This window comes from Artemia sp. Qi Xiang Cuo, chromosome 8 (assembly GCF_049724085.1).
Source record: "Artemia sp. Qi Xiang Cuo chromosome 8, ASM4972408v1, whole genome shotgun sequence".
NCBI classification, from domain to species: Eukaryota; Metazoa; Arthropoda; class Branchiopoda; order Anostraca; family Artemiidae; genus Artemia; species Artemia sp. Qi Xiang Cuo.
This window is the reverse complement of record NC_142801.1, coordinates 25,247,583-25,261,648: the sequence shown is the minus strand read 5'-3', so window position 1 is coordinate 25,261,648 and position 14,066 is coordinate 25,247,583. Positions and strand designations below refer to the sequence as shown.

The window sequence follows — 14,066 nt, the reverse complement described above, 5'->3', positions numbered from 1 at the left end:
GAAAGAAGCCCCAGACTAACAACCCCATAATCTATAAAACTTGGAGATCTACCCGAAAAACATGTAAAATCCCCCACTCCTTTATCCTTCCCTGTCCTCCCATTCAAAATAACCAAATTCTGCTTACCACAAAAATCCAATAATTTTTTCCCCCAATTATTCTTTCTCTGATGACCGTCCTTACTCGTCCTCCTCCTAACCGATGGCTCAATCATATCAACTCCCTTAGTTTTTCCTAGTTCGAGACCCACCTCCTCCTCACGGGCTCCTTCATCCTCCCCTGTATATCCGTTAAAATCCCCTAGAAAAACAAAATAATCGGACGGAAACTGTTCTGAAAAACGATCCATATCATTTTCTAATATCTCCCAGGTATCCTTATCACTACAAGTGCTAGTTTCCGGCGGTAAATACACTGAACAAAAGATAAACGAATTACTACCTAAAGGTACTCGCACCCATACTAGATTACATGAAACACTTTTCAATCGAGATAAATTTCGCCATCTATTCGTTATCAATAATGCCACTCCTCCATAAGTTCTACCATTCTGCGATCGCTTTCTTTATGATCCAAAATAAGAAAAACCTTCTATTCTCTCCTCTTTTTCCAGCCACGTTTCTACTAATGATACAACTGAAAAATCACAACATTTAAGAAGACACTCTAATTTAAGATACGAAAAGCCCTGAACATTCCAATGCGCTAAATGACACTCGTAAATTGCGCCATGGCCCTGCTTATCCTATCCACTATTTGAGCCAATGGGTTGTGACGAGTTAAATAGCCGCCTAGGCTCCATTTTGTTAGGGTCGTCAGCTCTAACCGACTTGCTCTTCTGTCTTAGGTGGTCATCTGGGCTAATAATTTGTTGGCTGTTACGTTTGGGAGCCCCCACAGGCCCGTCAAAAGTTGATGCGGAGCCTTTTTTAATAACAGGAGTTTCACTGTTTACCCCATTTATTTCGTTATCACTACTAAGCTCCTCCACTACACTAAAGAAAGATTGAATTGAGGATGAAAATCCAGAACGCGATCTTAAATTGCAAGGCTCTTCCAGGTTAAACCAATTATTTTCAGAAAACAAACTCTTTACTAAACTTTTTTGTGGCACTGATAAGGACCCAGGTTCACGGAGAAACTTTTGCCGAAAAATTTCCTTAAAATGGGTCATGGTACTCGCTGATGACTCTATATTAGGGGAATTCGTAACCTCAACTACAGACTGCTTATCAAAGCTATACGTAAAACACTGTTGACCAATATATAACTTTGTCCCTCTTAGTCTTGCTTCTCTATTTTCTCCTCTAGCCCGTTCAAGAAAAGGCTTTAGGTGGTTACGAATAGACAATTCACGCTTTGTATAATCGGGACTAACACCAAGACCCGCCCTTTTCAGGTGCGCACTTGAATGCAATACAGTATCACGAATGTAACCACTTGTAAACTTAACCAGCACCGGTCGCGTGTCTTGTTTAGCGTTTAGCCGAAAAATGTCTCTAATGTCCATCATTTTCAGCCCTAAATTTGGCACATGTAAGTTGAGTGCTCTCATTACATCTTCTCGTAACGAAGAACCTTTGTTTGTAGGATCGAAATTATACAGGACCAAATTACACTTTTTAGACTCATTTTCCAGTCTTTGCAATTTTACGTTAGTAGCCGACAATTCAGCTTGCAAACTTAGGTAATCTTTCTTCAATTGTGACGTATCCTCCGAGAACTTGTCTACTGTCGAATCAATTCGCGACGAAATAGCAGATAGGTCGTTTCTCAGTTCTTGAACCGGCGATGAAACTATTTCTATTCCGTTCAATTTTTGATTAATTTCTTGTAGAGTTTCAGAAAAATTAACAGAAGTCATAATTAATCCGGAAATATAGTTATAATAATTAGAAAGATTACTTATCTTTCTTTGAGGGCCGAGCCTCACAAATGCATCAGAGTGACTATTCCAGTGCCTGTACTTATTCACACAAAATTTCTGCTTAACATAGCAAGTCTTATAAAGTAAGATTTCCACTTAACATGACAATTCTTGTCAATGGGAACTGGTTTTTCAAGTTATTTCACAGCCTGTGTACTTAGATGTAAGCGGAATGAATGCTGATGAAAACATATAGTGATATAATGCATGGCCCCATGAAAAGCTTCTGCTATTTATTGGCTGTTAAGAAGTAACAAATAAACTAACGCTGTTGCTGCTATAGAATAGTTAAACCACCAATTGAAATTCATAAATAGTCAATCTAAAGCGCCAGCTTAATCGTTATTTTTAGAGGTACAATGTCTCACATAACAGCCTGGCCTTTAATCAGATTAAACTTAAGATTGTATTAGGGGTTAGTAGCTATTACAGCACAGTTATGGTGATGAAACTCTGTATTGGCAACATAGTATATCAACTGCTATGTTTTTCACTGTACTTTTGTTTTCTCTAAGTCTTTATGCTGCTCTTTAGTTTGTTATGCTACAACCATGGTCAATTCAGTCATTCATTCTTTGATCAACAACGCTTCTCGACCAAAAATATCCTTGTGTCGGCTCTGTGGCAGGTGAAATCAAACTCTGGGGCACATGGTTGCTGAAATAGCTCAATTCTAGCAACGGCATACAACAATCCATTATAATCAAAAATCAAAACATTAGAGTAATTTTCAAATATAAAAGAGTAATTTCAAATGTAAGAATGCAGGAATGATAAAAATTATTCATGTTAAGCTTAAAAGCAAGAAGTAATAGCAAGCACAAATTTATAAGAATTTTAAAAAAGAGATTCAAATCCCTTGAAAACAATGGTTGATGTTCGAAAATCCGTAGCCCTGGTTTTTGCCCCTTCCTTTTCCCTAAACTCATGTGTTCCCTAAAGGGGCACTAGACTCCAGCTGAAGAGTCTAAGGCTGAGGAATCGTAGTAAACAACAATAGCTTAAAATCTGTGGCTTGTTGTTTACTAGGTTCCAGCTAAAAAAAAGCTCCAAGCTTTTTCTTATATGCTTATTTGAGAGGAAATACTTTTTTGACCCATTTATGTTCCTCACAAAAAGCCTATGAATTTATTGCATTAGGTTTTCTTCTTGTTCTGTAATTCTCAATAATAAATTTATTTTTATTGTTTTATTTAGTTTTTTGAGGATAGATCCACTACTTGTCATTATTTTTTAATTTGTATTTTTAAACAGACCTGTTCTTTAAGTTATGTTAAAATCAATCATGATTGTGATAAAACCTAGCACTGGATCATAATATGCATTTAAAATCAAGGATATATGCTGCTCACGAAAGCCACAAAATATATTTAGGCCAGACATGAAACTAAGTGGAGAGAGTGTTCAGTGGGTCAAAGAGTTCCCCTACCTTGACAGTCTAATCATCAATGACGACAACGACCCAAAAGATATAAAAAGCCAGCTTACCTTTGCCAGTTCCAGTTTCAAAGCTCTTATGCCCATATGGCGAAGGTAAGATTTGTCTATACAACTTAAGACACGACTTGTTGACACTTTTACTATCCCCATCACAGTATACTCGTGTGAAACATGAACGTAGAAGGTAGATGACCAGTGTTGACTCGCAGCGTTTGAAACTAAATGTCTCCGCTGCATTGCTGGTATTACCTACCTTGATCGAGTCTAAACGTCGAACTACCTGGGCTCCTTCAAATCCAATCAACAATATTCACCAAGATCAAACTCCAGTAACTTTGGTGGCTTGATCCCTCAAACGGATGAGTCAGTTTCGTCTCCCGAAAATCATCTTTGAAGGCCAAATTCACGGTTCTCATCCTCGTGGTCGTCCCCCAAAGAAGTGGAAGGAATACTTTCCGCTTCGTCGTCTTTCCAACCCTCTTCGTCTAGCAGAAGAGCGTGAGGCATACAGAAGACATATCCATGCTATTACGAAGAAAGTTGCCCCAAGACGGTCTTCAAGGGCAGACTTGACTTACGTGAAGTAAGTAAAAAACCAAGGAAGAAAAAATCTGTCGCCTGATTTGTTTCGGCTGAATCCTCTCCAAAATCATGTGATAAGAGTGTATTGTAGCTATTCACTTACCTTATAATAGTGTTTTAAAGGAAATATAAATGCACATTGGCAATCTTATTAATTAGTTAGCATGTTTAATTATTATAATTTCTCTTGTTTTAGTTCAAAAACATTTTTCTTGGTTTCAGTCAAGAAAAGTATGCACAAGTAGTCAACAGTCAAAAGTGCATACGCGTTGGTGGAAAACATAATGACTTATCAGATGTTGGCAAAGATGGAACACATCATACTTTTTTTGAAATGCTTGGAAATTGGTCATTTTCAAGTTACTTTAAGGTATATTATCGTTTTTTTATGAATTCTGCTTACAGGTGTATGAAACTGAAGCTTTTGAGGTGGTTCAGAGGGATATTTGAGGGCGTAAAAACGTGCATTTATGACCCAATTATTTGACGAATTATGAGTGATTCCAGCCAACCACGCCCCTTATATGTGAAGGTGGGACTGTAAATATGAATCGTTAAAACTAATGAAATTGATTGAGTACTGAAACTCCCAAATGCAAAGAGGATTATTTAAGGGGGTTGTAGGATTGAAGAAGAGCGTTCACCAGTGTTAGCCTCAGTCAGCTCAATGCTTCAAGGGATTTGTAGTAGCAGAGGCGGCCACTTTGAGAAGCGTTAGATTACCCCTTTTAGGAAGACTTTGCAAAAAGTAGGCCAATATATATATTCGACATTATAATTTTGAAGATGGTTCAGAACATTAGGGCTATAGGAATCTGAAATTTTTCCTGAGAAGGAATGGACTTTTACCTCAACGAGAGCTCATCCAGATCCAGTTATATAATGATTATTATATATCTGGGCCAGGAAATTTTCTCTATCTCGGGTGCTTTTTCAGACCTAAATTTATTTCTTAACATATTCGGGTCTGTAAATTCTTGCTGTAAGAGGCTCATCTTCAAACAAAGAGTACATCCAGACTTGGAGATATGATAAATACCGCATTTTGGGGTGTGGGGATGCTTTCTATTTGAGTCGAAGCCTTTTTTTAAACCTCGTGACATATCCTTACCATAAAGTTTTGATTGTGTGTATCCACTTCTGAGTAGTTTTGTACGACATAAATACCCATTTGTAATTCTAGGTATACTACAGAGGAGAAAATGGGAGAATACCTCCCTCAAGATCGGCCTGGCTGATATGTCCTCATGAAAAATATAGTGATTTGGCCTAGATAGACACTATTTAATCTTCCGGAAGGAATTGTATGTATCTATGAATTCAGAGAGATAGTGCATCAATAGGTGCTATCAGATCAATAGGCCCTAAAGAACGACAGAAATGTATTTCCTTGAACGGCTTGAAACTTACATTTGCAAGTTCTTGCGCAAAGTGGCCATAATCCCCTGTATAAATATAGGGTGGGGCACGGAATCCCTCAAACTAGGGCCCAAAAATAGGTATTTATGACAAAACAGAATATATAAAGCTTGTTTTAATAAAATTATGGCTGAGGATACGCCTATATTTAAGGGTGTCTAGAGGTTGGGAGGTAAGGATGTCCTTAGCGTCATAGAAGACCAATAATTATGCAGGTTTTCAACCCATATGATCTAAAATCTTCCTTTCCATCCACCCGAAACTCAAACTAAAAATAAACTACTTAGAAACTACTGCACAAAATTACGGGTGGTCAAAAATTTTGAATGAACATTCAAATTTTACCTGATTTTTAAATTAGAATCCAATATTTTAGATGCAATTTTTCAAAAACTGACTGTATTTTTAGTACTTACGGACTCTAAAAAGGGTCAAATTGTCGGGGAATATACATTCTAAGGTATACAATTGATTTCTGTATGGTCTGAAAGTCTTACCAGGAGGTTTAGAACCCTTGACCTTGAAAAAAGCTGTACAGCATGACGTGAATGTCACAGTGAGTTCTGTGTTCATTCAAAAGTCGTCAACTGAGCTGATAATGAGTGAATACTCATTCGACACGGGTATACATTCACATATCTTATTGACTGCTTATAAGCGTGGAGTTAATATTTCTGTCTTCAAATCGATACGAATGCAGAGAATTCACCTGGTGCGGTGAAAATCACTCCTTCAATTCCAGTAAAAAAGGGTATTCGACACGGCGCTGTTACTTTTCCTCTCCTGTTTAATAATACTGTCATTGTGCCTCAACAGAACGTTCTAACCACATGTATATTTAATGGCATTGATGTTTGGCTAGCTAACTATGCTGATGACAACCTTGATATTAATAGAACAGCCTCTGGAATTGAGGAAAATTTTGGAATTCTCGATAGGGAGTATAAACCTATTCGTCTTCGATTTAATGAGAGTAAGACTGGGTTCCTGGTGTTCAATCACCGTTCAGATTGCCCGACAAATGTTCAGTTAGATGAACATGTTATTAAACCACAAGATACACTGACGTGTCTTGGTGTACCGATTGGGTCAAATTTTCGCGCCACTCGTCAACTGTTGAAAGATTTTTTTGCCAGAAAAGCTAGGAATGCGTATGGTTTACTAGTTGCGTTAAAGCTTGAATTTAACCGCCGTATCTTAGCTAGCGTTTATAATACATTTGCTGTTCCGCATCTACTTGCCCTTGCACCATTTTGGTCTCTTCTTACTGCTTCAGATATTAAGGATATACGGAAGTGTTTCTACAAGTATGCGAAATATTTGTTAAGGCTGCCTCTCTAGACTAATAACAGCTCCCTATCCTCGCGATTGGAGTTGCTAGTCCAGTGTCCGTGGTACAAAAAAGAAATGAGAGATATCGCAGGCCTCCCACTGGGCTCATAATTATGAAAAAAGTTCATATTTTTAACCTAGGTTCATAAATGGTTCATAATTTAGAAAAAAGTTCATAAAGCTTATATTTTTCTTGTCATGATTTGGAAAGCACTTGTGGTTTGTGTCTTTTTTCTTTATGAAGGTCAAGCGAAGCAAATGTATGTACAAGAGTTTTATTTAGAACGTTTCAAACTTTAGCACTCAGTATGTTTTGTGAACATACATTTTCTTCTGTTCAAAAAGACATTGTTACATCTAATTTGGTTTCTAATTTGTTACATCTAATTTGGCCCCTATATCTTCTTGTACGAAGCTATCTTTTAGTCTTTTCCTTTTTTGGCTTGAGTCTTTGCTACCTTCATAGAGTTTTCTAGTAGTAATATTCCTAAATACCGTAAACTGAGTAGACTTTGTACCACTTTTGGGGGTTTTTAGCTCACAAATTCTCTAATTTTTGACAGAAACAGCTAAAACTTTCAGGAAAGATGCAACTAAGTCTCTAGAAAACATGAAGTAATGAAAAAAAAAAAATTGATTTTTTTCCTATCTTTTTTTTTCAATTGTTTATGGTTCAATCTCATCCCACCGGTCGGGGTGACATTGCACCAGCGTATCTTGCTAATGAGAAACCAAAGACGTGTGTAAACAGGGTTTACTTTGGTCCACAAACTTTATTTTAAAAAAATTAGCATAAATTTGGCATTGATTCAGGAACTTTGGGATTAAAGTAACTTCTCATCTTTACATATAAAACGCAAACTAAGCTAAATGAAATTTGATTGAAGAACAGAAACAATCTCAGAAGTCCACAAATATAAATCTGGTCAGCCTAGTTGAAGACACACCAGGAGCTGGCTCTGGCTCTTTGAGTATTTTCAGAATGTCGGCCACCTGGTAGTCTTCAATATCGTCACGGTCAGGCCATTTCCAAATATTGGGTCTGACCATCTGCATTGACTTGATTTTGAAAGTTCTGTTCTTTTCTTCAATGATCATGCCAGGGAATTTCTCCCCTTCGTAGACAAACTGAACATAATTTCCCACTTTCAGTTGCAGATTCTGGTTCAGACCATTAGTTGTATCACGGGTGCTCTTCCGCTTTTTTGCAGAACTTTCTTTGCCCTGTTTTTCTAATATTCTGAAAAGCTCTTCTTCATCAGAGCTATCACCAGACTGTTCATTGGTCATCCCGCCTGTACCGGTAATATATTCAACCAAATAGCTTTTTCCAGCAGGGACGTTTATCTTTTTTCGTTTCGTAGTCTTTTCTGTCTCCTTTCCGTGCCGTATCTCTTTCAGATAGTATATAATAGTATCGTTCAACACTTGAGTCGTGTTGGTTGTATCTGCATTAAATCATTAGGGAAGGCGCTGAAGAACTTTGTTTATGTTAAAAGGATATATTACACACTTTTTAAAACCGTTTTTCATATTTTCTGGTTCATTTCCTTCTTCGAGACACTGTAGCACTTCTTTCAGCAATTTCGGAAAATCAGCATTTCGTATGCCAACTGACGATCCATTCTTTTTGGTTTTGTACCTCAAAAGTATTTGTCGCCATTTCATTTTTATTGGTCGAAAATATGCAAGATCTAAGGGTTGTGTCAAATGCATTGAATTAGGCAGGAGTGAGATAAATGCAATGTTGTTCTCTTCGCAAGCCTTGAGAACACCGACACTGATGTGGTATGAAAGGTTGTCAGAGATGACAACTTTTCTGCCTGGCTTTTTCTTTAAGACTGGCATGAGTAACCGAAGAAAGTAGTCTTCAAAGCAAGTCAGGTCAATCCAACCAGACTTGGTGCGAGTATATCGAGAACCAGCTGGTCCTCCTTCGACCCAGGATGTCCACATCCCCTCACTTTTGTAAATCACATAAGGTGGCAGCAGTTCACCTGCAGCTGTCCCTGTTATCATGATCGTCGTTAAGGCTTTTGACGAATTTAGTACCCGCTATGGATACTTTGAACCTCTTTTTGTCAGATTTTTTTTGAGCCTGGGTTGTCGGTTAAGTTTGTTTTGTCAAAATTGATTATATTACCTGGCGGAATGACATCTAATTCCGTTTCAAGGTGGTCAAAGTAATTGTTGAGCACTTCAGGTCCGATCTGCGCTCTTTTGCGCTTCATATTGCTTGCAAATCGTTCAGTTAACTCATCATGTCTGAAGATGAAACTCTTGGTCCACTCTTCTCCCGGCAGATTGTCTTTAAATCGCCTCACTTTCGTCCCAGTCCTGTCCAAATATGCCTTCACTAGATAGCAGAGGTCACTGCAGTCAAGAGGAAAGCCTGCCTCTGACATGGTGATCACAGTATGAACAAAATAACTTTCTTCTTGGGCAGACAGCTTGGTTGGGCTGCCAATTTTACCAGTATGCTGCTTATGAAGCTTGTTCATCAGGGTGCTTCGGGGTGTTTTATACTTTTTAGTTGCATCGCGTGTCGTCATACGGTTGTGCTGAATATCGCGTAATGCTTTTTCAAGTGTTTCTGTACTATAGTCAACATACCTCCGACTTCCTGGCTGTCTTTTGTGCTTGCGTGGCATCTTCAGCTCTTAACCTACAAAGAAAAGGCAAATGTTAGCTAAAGGTTGTGTTAGTACAAAGTTACCCCATTTTGACTTCTGGAAATAACCATTTCCAGATTTTCTTCTCTCACTGGTCCTCAGTCAGGGATAGGATTGATTTCTTTGAGTTTTTTTGCTGACAGGATGTCCAGGAACACGCTGACCTAAAAAAAAATTAGCACCGGTGAATTGATAAGTCCAGAGCTGATGCAATTTGTAGAAGGAAATAAAATTTGCCAAAACTTCACTTGTAACAAAAATTTTTTTGAAGCCAAACAACTTGAGCAAATTCAAAGATAACTGGTGTAAGACTTTACCTTATGAACCTTCTTGCTTGAGAAAAAAAAAACTGGAACTGCAACTTCTCAGATTTTGGAGCCCAAGCCATTCATATCTTTTTTTTCAGCTTTGGTCCAAAGTTACCTCATTGGTCCAAAGTCTAATCAGTTTACGGTAGTTGATTTAAGCTTATGAGCTGTAACATAACTTCTTGGCAGAAGATCATAAGTTGATTGATTATTCTTTTTTTTCTTTTCCTTTTGTTTTTTACATGGATTCACACTAATGCTTTTTGCAAGGACCTTCTACGCGACATTGGATCTTCTTACTTGGCGTTGCTTTACGATGAGACTACAAATGCCAAAGGTGCAAAGGAGTTGAATATCATGAAAAGATACTGGTCGGAGACCGAAGAAAGAGTCTCTGTACGCCACCTACAGTCCTTTTTCATAGGACACGCAAAAGTGGAAGGTTTATACCAGCACCTACTACAAGCTCTAAAGGATGCTAACCTTGATCTCCGTCAAGTCTCGATGCTGGGAAGTGACGGACCTAATGTCAACAAGAAAGTTTGAAGGTTATTTGATACCGAAGTTAGAACTGTGCGCAGCGACCGAGGCCTAGCTGACATTTTGAGAGGTAACATACACATAGTCCACAACGCTTTCTTGAAAGGTTTGGACCATCACGGATCCAAAGTTTCCGATTTTGCGATTCGAATTTTCTACTTCTTTAGTGGTTGGCCTGCCCGTTTAGAAGACTTTGGTACCATCCAGGAGAATCTCAAGCTTCCTCCACATTGTTCCCTGAAACATGTGCCAAGTCGATGGGTAACCCTCGTTGTTTCAGATGAGAGACTTGATGAGCAATGGGATGCTCTCGATGAGTATTTCCTGAAATTCATCTCTAAGAAAAGACCAGAATTGATAAAGTCTAGCGGATACCGAGAGATTTCTAGCAATCTCCAGTGTACCACAACCAAAGCGTTAGTCTTCTTTGTCATATCTTTGGGAAAGCTATTTGCTCAGTTCACAGAGTTGTTTCAACGTGAAGAACTACTTATCAACATTCTGTATGACGAAATGCGTCGATTAGTAACGATGACCGCCAGCCGTTTTCTCAAGCAAAGTGCTTTGACTGATATTCAGAAGGGAAAAAATTTTTCTGAACTGTCCAATTGAAGTAGGGATTTTCTTCCATCCGATAAAGTAGCATGCGGTGACGGCGTGGAAGAATGCCTATCGAAGGTACAAAAAGTTGATGCTTTGAACTTCAGAAGTAGTGCCAGAACTGCTTACCTGGCCGCTTTCCGCCATATTGAAAAGATAAATCACTCGGTCAAAGTGCCCTTCAGCATTTCCGGTGCCTGCGGTAGTATACTTCGAATCCAGAGACAAGGGCAAGCGACTTGGCGAAAATTATTCGATTTATCTTTTTCCATGTGGATACTGAAGCTGCTAGTGACGAAAGGAACTTGCTCCAGCTGGAACCGAGTTTGCCTAAGAACGTGACTTCAGCGAGGATTGATGTTTTATGGAACTCGGTTTTTAGTCTGAAAAAACAATCAAGGACAGACAAAATATCTCCTTGTTTCAAAGATAGTAAAAGCAGCTCTCTGCATGTCGCATGGGAACGCTGACATTGAACGTGATTTTTCCCAATCAGGACGGATCATGACCGAGGAAAAATCATCGATGAAAGTCAAAATGCTCAATGACTGATAGTCTAGACTGATAGTCTCTGACGCTCTAAAGAAGTTTGAGAACAGGCCCGAGATAGTCCCTATTACCAGAGAGCTGTTGAATTTGGGGCGAAATGTGTGCTAGAGCTATAAACTGTACCTGGAAGCTGAGCGATCTAGACAGTCTGAAGAGGAGTCCAAAAGGAAAGAAGAAAAAGAGGAAAGAAAGAGGATATTATCTGAGAAGAAGACCATTGAACACCTGGAAAAAGGTTTGATTGAGAAGAAGTCAGTTGAAAAGGAGAAGAGGCAAGTAGCAGAAAGGCTTCTTCAAGAAGCTAATGAGAAGCTGAAAAAAGCCATAGATGCCAAAGACTTTGTAGAAATAAGCCTCGCACAAAATGTGATCGAGGCTTTGAGCCGGAAGATGCGCGAAGAAGATGAGGCAGCCAGAGAGGTTGAGTGGATACAGAGCAGGGTAAACAAACGCAAGTCGTCCTTAATTTCGTCATGTTTTGCCAAAAAAAGGAACAAGTAGAGTGGACTATTTTGTACTATTGTATTTTGGGTAAATATTTACCAAATCATATTATTGAGTTACGACTAAAGTGAATATACCACTCGATGCCTTTTTTTATGCTCTTTACGAATATAATAATTATTTTTGTCGGAAATGAATTTTAGCCCTCACGCCTATATATACCAATTCAGGATAGCCTATATATTTGCACATTAGGAGGATGGGGGGAAAAGTTTAAAATTACCTCTCATTTACATCAGAAATAAAATTGCCCCCACCCCCCTAATGTGTAAATTTTTGCACACCAAGCACCGCTTTTTGTGTCAATTAGTAGTTTCTGTGGTGCGAACACTGTAAATTTAGGTTCATAATTGGTTCATAAAAAGCGCAATCAAAAGTTCATAGAGTTCGTGTTCTTATGATCAAACGTTCATAAACCTCATATTTATCACGAAAAATCTAGCGGGAAACCTGCATATCGGAGGTAGATTATTGGTGAAAGCACCTCTGAAATTGTCCGTCGTTGATAATATGTTTGTTGTTACATATAATTGCCCTTATTTGTATTTTTTTTTTTTGTCTGTTCTTCTTTGTTTTGGTTCTGTTTGCATTTGTCCTAATTTATTCGTTTCTTTCCATTTTCTTTCTTTATACTCCATCAGTGTTGTATTTTACATTTATGATGGACAATAAACTTATACATACATACATACTACAGTCAATTAAAAAACAAATGAAAATAAATTTAAACAACGTTTACCTAAACATGTTTGTCAAAGAATAGTAAAGACCGAAGTTAAAACCTACAACAAACAGAAATAAAATCATTTAATGAGTCAAAGTTAAAACGAACAGAAATTACTATGGATGAATAAATTTAACTTACAAGGATCCAGAATGAAAATGTATAGTCAGGTCAAACTCAAAGGGAAGAGATTTTGCCACAAATAACAGTAGGCTACCGGCTGCTATAGCCCTCTAAACGCTAGAGTAGTTAAATATATACTTTAACTAAACTTGAAACTTTACTAAAAATTATGCTTTGAACAGTTTTTCTTCAATCATTATCGTATTGAAAATCAAAAAATTGCTCAAACTTCCAGGAATTCCTCATTCATTTATTATTGCGTTTTAAACATTCAAATTCAATCTAGTTTGATATGTCTGATGTGCAGTAACGTTCCATAAATACTTCTTTCCTTTGAAATATATCTCTTTTTTAGTCTGTAAGAATTGATTGGAGAATCCCATATTGATTAGCTAAATAAGTCAAAACTTATTTTGTAACACAGCTAAAAAACTGGCAAGCAACTCAGGGATAAAAAATATCCCTCCGGGTGATAGTACAAAGTTTGTAATCTTTTAAATCATTAGGGATAAAGGGCAACATTTTAAACAAGGGAACATTTTAAAGATTTGTGTATGTTTATACATGTATATAAATGTAGAAATATGTATGTTTATATATTCTGTATTGCTTCTTTAAATTGTGCTTTATTGATAGAAGCCATAATATCTAAAAAAAAGGAGAGTGCGTAATTATGTTGCTCAATACTTGTTGCTGTACATAAACGGTTCTCTTTTTTTTTGTCAGACTGAAGCCTGCTCAATGGCATGGGAACTTTTAACCCAGGGTTATGGAATTCCTGCAAAATCGCTTTTTGTCACGTATTTTGGAGGGGATGCCAAACTTCGAATACCTCCAGACTTAGAATGCAGAGATATATGGCTGTCACTTGGGTGAGGTTTTGTTTCCACACGTTCCAGTGCTATGAAGTATAGGAATTAATTTCAATGATACCTCTACCTGCCCGTTTTTTGGTTGGTTAGCAAGGATAATCTGGTTTTGACATTTGAATATATAGCTCACCAAGGCTTTTAGCTGGTGTTCAGATTTCGCCACGAAGCTACTAACAACAGTGCATCATTGTATGGTTTCTAAAGCTTTTAAGATTATTTTTGATTTCACAATAAGCTCGCATTAAAAAAAAACTTGTAAAAGCGACCTATTTTAAACTAGAGAGAATTTCATCAAAAATGCATAAAGAAAGAAAGAACTAAAAGAAAACCATAAAACGCTAAAAAAAATACGAACATGGGGCTTGGGCAAGGCCATATCCAGGGGGAGGGGAGTTCCGGGTAAGAACCCCCCCCCCACACCAAAAGAAAATTATCTGACGTGTAAAAAAAAACGTAACAAAAATGCATGTAAA

At 37.8% G+C, this 14,066-nt stretch overlaps 1 protein-coding gene across 2 annotated transcripts in view; it reads left to right on the top strand.

Moving 5' to 3' along the window:
* LOC148949269 (alanine--tRNA ligase, cytoplasmic-like) overlaps positions 1-14,066 on the top strand; it is a 143,231-nt gene that overhangs the window by 44,119 nt on the left and 85,046 nt on the right. For both annotated transcript variants that reach the window (XM_089093312.1, XM_089093311.1), the window contains exons 2-3: positions 4,147-4,320; positions 13,448-13,593. In XM_089093312.1, the coding sequence (XP_088949438.1) occupies positions 4,147-4,320; positions 13,448-13,593 (320 nt within the window). The remainder of the gene's footprint in view (positions 1-4,146; positions 4,321-13,447; positions 13,594-14,066) is intronic.